Source organism: Vipera ursinii, assembly GCF_947247035.1.
Source record: "Vipera ursinii genome assembly, chromosome: Z".
NCBI lineage: Eukaryota > Metazoa > Chordata > Lepidosauria > Squamata > Viperidae > Vipera > Vipera ursinii.
Window position 1 is genome coordinate 100673272 of NC_139517.1, and position 6427 is coordinate 100679698.

Consider the following 6427-nt stretch of genomic DNA (forward strand, 5'->3'; position numbering starts at 1 on the left):
ATATAATAAAAGCCATATCTGAAAGACTTCAAAATTCCATTATGTGAGACTGTGTTATATTGGTTCCACATTGAATGATTCTAGGTTCTATGTCACAAAATATAGATTAGCTATAATGCTACCTTATAAAAAATAACTCTTTAGCAGGGCTAGCTCCATTCTTCTTGGAAATGTCAGTTAAATGACTTTTGTGGGACTCTTTTGACCTCTTTTCAAAGGGCTTAAATTATATGGTGTGAGCTTACTGTTTTCTTTATTTTTTTACTATTTATATCCTGGACAATAACTAACTCTCTCCAGCAATTTGCAAGTTAAACAATATTAAAACCATTACCGCAAGGAGCAGTATATCTCCTCTGAGAGTCATATATTGGATAGCTAATATTTTATTTTCTCCAAAGCTCACAAAAACAGCATGTCTGTCACCATTGGACTAAAGAAACCAAGATAGAAGGCAGAAGCCTAGCTTGAATGAACATTTGTTCAGACTCAAGAAGGATTGGCCCTGGATTGACCCTGCTTTCTTGTTCTTTCTATATGCAATTTCCAGAAGTGTATACTGCGCAGTTTTGGAGTTTCTGATCTCTAAGCATATTCTATCAAGGAAGGGCATGTTTGAGGAAGGAGGCAGGAAACAGTCCTTTTCCATGAACAGAATTCTACATGCGCTTCTTTATATCTCATTGAAGCTGTTAGTGAGGTCAATTATTGCTTATGGCAATGGGATGTGGGATGTCAACTCCTTTAATCCATAGAAATTGTGACCATTGCTAGGGGAATTAAATTGTAACAAATACAAAGCCTATTTGAGAAGAGTGAATTGTATTTTCATTGAAGTGATTTCCATTCTAAATATGTTTTTCAGGAATCAGAGATCTTTTTTGTTAAAATTAATTCACAGATATTTGCTAACATTGAATATATTTTGGTTATAGGTCCAAGGAACTCTGAAGCGGCAATGGATGCAGTATAAAACTCAGTGGGGTCAAAGGCGCCGTGACCATTGTTCTACACGGTCTACCTCCTACACAGCAACATCTATCACAGAGGTTCCTGTTTATCTGTATCATCATGATTCCAACAGTGAGCATCTGAATGGAAAGTACATACATGACTCTGAACTTGTTGCATTAAAATCTGGAGAGACATTTGCTTAATTCATAATTAAAGGTTTCCACTTTTCATTTCTGCACAAAGGAGCAAGACTGGTGGCAACCTGGAGCCATCATATGCCAAGTGCAGAAATTCAGCTCTTTTGTGGCACCAGTTCATGAAAGTCTGATAGAGATTCAGACATGGGGACTGATCCCAGTTGCCAATGCCACTTTCAAAAGAAAAGGAGATGAAAACTAGATTTCTCAATGAGGAGGAAAATTTTTCACCAGTTCCAGAACTTGTCCATATAAAATGAGGATGCAATAGTAATAAAACTTTGCATCAGACATCCCACTAGAATAATCCATTATTTCTACAAGAGATCTTTGTTATCCAAATAGAACTAAATGCAAACTGGAGATGGTAAAGAGCTATTGCTATTTGGAATCATAAATACAAATTTATTTGTCATTATATTGGAGCAGTTTTATTATTTACTTTCAGTAAGGCTAAATGCTGTCTCAAAGTGTTTTTCCCCACCCCACAACTTGGAGCAAAACAACACCAACATTTATTCCCTATATGTAAATCTTTACTATCACAACAGGATGCTAGCCATTCAGTATTATTCTGACATCAGGCAAGAGATAGAAATGAAGGTAATTTATTTATTGTATCATAAAGTTTAGAAAAAAGGATTAAATATCATAGGAATACAATATTCTGTCAGGAAGATCACTGAAGGGATTCAAGACCCTTGTTCAGTACATCAACTTTATATAAATTGTTTCAACGGAAATTTGTCAGCCATATTTTTCAGTCCAAAAAATTAAAGATAATCATTTTTTCTAGAAATAAAGTGAGAGTTCTATTAGGAAAATAGCTTCTTTCTTTCTTTAATTCTTTCTTCCTTTCTTTTTCTTTCTTCTTTCATATTACCATTGATGTCTTTCTGACTCTAAATACTCATTAATTTTACCAGCTGGAACCTTTGCAGATAAGGATTCAAAATGGAAAGTAACCATTATATAGCTAATCATTCAGGCTTAAATTTTATAACTACTTTGTACTTTATTACATACTATATGTCCTTCAATGTATCTTCTTGCTTTCTTTCCCTGAAAAGTCCAGTGCAAAAAAAAAATCTAAGGAGAACGCCATTGTTCATAAACACCAGAATTTTTTTCTTGCAATTCACAAATAGAATTTATAGAATAAAAAGTAATTAAAATTATTATTTATATCATTCCATACAAATATTATTGAAATTGTAAGCAACACAGAAAAGTGATTTCCATATCACTTTTGGATTCAGCTGCACCTAAATCTTAATTCTGCACATGAAAAAGTTTGACATAATTTTAATCTAGAAAGAGTATGGTTTTGCAATGTATGTATTGTAGGTAAAGCTATGCTATTTTTTTGCCTTGAAAATACTTTAAAAAGCCATATAACTTTCTAATAACTTTCTAATGCATATACTATGATCAAAATAAATTTTAGAAGCATTTATACATTGCCTGCATTTAATATTTCCAATTCTATTTCAACTCTGAAAACAGTTTCCAATTAGTTTCACTGGTACAAATAGTTGTTTAAATTTTTGATCATTTTTGCTCCACTTAAACCTAACATTCCACAGTCACTGTTCCAAAGAAGAAAGGAGCCACTGCAATGTTCCCAAGAACTGGTTACATATTTGGCAACACTCGGGTTATGCCAAATATCTAAAAAAAAAGAGTACATATTCTATTCACCATTTTAAGTTTATATTTTACGTAATAGAAAGTTCACGTACAGATTTTCTGTATTTCTCTTAAAATAATTGGAGAATACACAACAAGAAGAAATTAGCTTGGGGAGCTTTCAAAAGTAAGAACTTGGAGTAGAAAGCTAAAGTATAATTTGAACAAATAAATAGCTGGGTTAAGGGAAAGCAACCAGAAGTCCCATTTCATCAGCATTCAGAGGCACAGGATCACTTATGACTGTGTCTGGGAAGTTCATAAGTCTCCCTCTACTTTGATTTCATTGGAATTTTTATGCCAACCTGCATCTCTTTATACTTGTTCATTGAATTTCTCTTAGCATTTCAAAGCCAATTAAACCAATTTCATGGGATTCAAGTTTTTTTACACAGTTCTTTTTTAAATTTTATCATACTAGATAGTTTAGTGAGAGCCAATTTGAGAAAGTGATTAAATTTCTAGGCTGGAGACTAATAGTATCAATCCAGCTGAATGTATAAGCAGCTCAGACTATCATTCAGCCCTAGTTAAACCTTGCCAAAATAAACACCCCCTCCTACATATATACATGTTAGATAGATAAATAGCTAGATAGAAAAAGAAGATGAGAAAGAGTGAGAGAGATGATAGATCTATCTAATCATCTTTCTTTCACGATAGATAGATAGATAGATGATAGATAGATAGATAGATAGATAGATAGATAGATAGATAGATAGATAGATAGATAGACAGACAGACAGACAGACAGACAGACAGACAGACAGACAGACAGACAGACAGACAGACAGACATAGATTATTTATGTACAAGTTAAAAATCGCCCTCACCCTTAGGAAATTCCATTTTGCCATTCTTACTAGCATGTGAATTGCCTATAGAGTCTATTGTCTGTAGAGTTTGGATCAGCTAGCAGTGTATAATAGTGCCTCTATGCCATGACAAGTAGGTTTCATTCAGGAGCCTTTTGTGAGGAATGTTACTAAAGGCTTTTATAAAATCAAAGTACATAGTATCTGTTGGGTTATGGTATCTAACCTATTTTATCCCATGAAGCCAGTGATGGGAGACTTTGGCATAGATTGTTTAAAACTCAAAAGTGTACTGCATGTATTTACTACATGTTTAAAGACACCTACAAAAAATTCTGCAAAGGTAATGGAAATGGAACCACTTTGCCTAATATGTAATCAGGAAACTGATGCTAATCTGTGTCATATCTACAACAGATTAAGATGAAAATGGTCCTAAATTGTTGAACAACTTCTGGACTATCTGAATGTTTCAGCCTGTCAATCTGGACTTTAAATTCATGTCTGATTATATCTATTGGTCTCAGCTCATCCAGTTTATTATCGCTTTACAGCAAATGGGTAGTGAACAAATTTAATAAACAATAATAATAATTTTCCCTTTGAAAACCCAGCTTGGCATCTGTCCTATATCTTCAGAATTGAAGACCAATAGCCAATAATCCTTCAGTTTCTATACTGTTTATTACCCTCCTTTAGCAAACCTTTAATTTCCTGTTATCCAAAATGGCCTCCTGGTTAATTTACTATTCTGAATGTATTTGAAGAATGTTTTGTTGGTGGGTTTTTAAATGTTTTTGCTATGTGGTCTTTTTGCTTCTTTTATCCATAGCTCTTTTCCATTCTTCCCATTTGATAAAAATTCTGTTTTTTGAAGGAAGTCCTCTTGATTGTCATAGCACCTCTGGTTCTTTTATTAGCCACTGTAATATCCACTTCAACTTTCCTAAAGTATATATTCTATCTGAAATGGTATTATTGTAGTCTGGAATAATGTCTAAGCCTAGCTGAAAGAACTGACCCTCCTGATTCATTGTACTTCTGCCCTTGGCCCGTTTGCTCTCTCTCCTGTATACACATATATGCCTTTGGTTGTTTTCATTTCCACAGGGTATCTTTAACACTTGTTTGCTTGTTTGTTTTGATTTTCTTCTATCATCAAGCATTTCAACTTGGAGGCCTTCTCCATTTGTGTATAAGGCCAAAAAATGGGAACACTGTGTAAATCTAAAAAAGAAGGGAAAAAATAGATAGCTCTTGGACATGGAAGTTAGACATTCCATATAGATAGAAATAGGTTTGAGAAGATACATGCAAACTGATGCCTTTCATATACTTATGATCATACTTATAATGTCTGACTATTGGAATCTGAAGAGTTTTGACTGGACTTTTTTGTTCTTGTTTATCAGATGCAAACCATGCTGCATGATTTGTATCATAAGCATGCCAGTCATACAGTTTGGTCAACCCTTGTTTGTCTGTCTAAAAGTGTAAATCTTATAAGATAGGCATCAGATCATAAAAGCTATTTTAAACATGAAAGCATGACATCAGAATTTCATTCATTTTTATCATACACCATCAATAGAGCTTACATATATAATATTATATTGTAAACTGGCCTGAATGAAAGATCTTTAAAAAGTTCCTGAGTATTGCACATTTGAGGCCATAATGTTGCATTGATTATCGTGACTGCTTGTGGAAATAGCTAAGGAATATTACAATTATATGTTGCAGTAAACAACAACAACCTCTTGTAAACTGTAAAGACCTCACTGTTTTAATTTTTTGCCTGCTAGAAAGAAAAAGAGAAAAAGGCTTTAAAGTTGTTGTCAGATTAAAAAAAAAGTCACATTTCAGCCAATATCTGAGTCTTGCATATTTTACTAAAATGCATTTAAACCTATGTTTTGAGTCACCCCCTAAAATCAGGGATGTTAAAAATGCTTAGTTGTTTGGATTATGCCTACAGCACCACAAAATAAAAACTATAATTTATCAACTAATTATACCTAAAAGTTGTACAATGAGCTACCTATTATATTTATCTTTTTAAAAACTCATTTTTGCCTTTAAAGCAGAAATGTTTGAAAGATATATTTATGTTCCAATTCCTTAGCGTTTATAAAAGATTCAGGTCAAAAAGGCTGGATTTTAAATTGGCCTAGCCTACAACCATCACAGAAATACATATATTTTTGCTAGTCATAGATGAATAAAACTGAGGAATTCTTTTCTTAATAAAACATTGATTTAAAAAATTCTATATTTATGACCATTTTTATGTTTCTTAAACTATGTCACAGCAACAATTTTGTATCATTTTAAGGACAACAATGAGCCATTGATAGAAAAATGTGCATGATACATTTTAAAAACTATAACATAGATAATTGAAGTTTACATAATGTAATATATATCCATGGAAATTCCTACAATTGCCATTTTATCTAGAAAAAAAATGATGTTCAGCTTTGTGATTCATCGAGTCACTCTATTCATTGAATCTTATTTCAACTATTTAAAAAATTCTGAAAATTAATTTTGTTCAAGAAAAAGTATTTCAGAAGTTCTATCCCAAGCCAGTCTTTAGCATATAAATCTTTAAACCAAATGAATGGATTCTTATTGACCATATTTCAAATACCTCATGCTACTGGCATATTTTCTTTGTTGTCAACAATCATGCTGAGAATGTATAAAATAAACTGCAACTGAAAAAATAATACATGTACACCGAATAAGCCTATTTCTGAGTCATTCAAA

The 6427-nt window shown here is 32.7% G+C and overlaps 1 protein-coding gene across 1 annotated transcript in view; it reads left to right on the forward strand.

The window, feature by feature from the left end:
- CALCR (calcitonin receptor) overlaps positions 1–2410 on the forward strand; it is a 107897-nt gene extending 105487 nt beyond the window's left edge. The window contains exon 13 of the mRNA XM_083379401.1: positions 936–2410. Within this exon, the coding sequence (XP_083235527.1) occupies positions 936–1157 (222 nt within the window). The 3' untranslated portion in view covers positions 1158–2410. The remainder of the gene's footprint in view (positions 1–935) is intronic.
- Positions 2411–6427: the final 4017 nt, after the last annotated feature.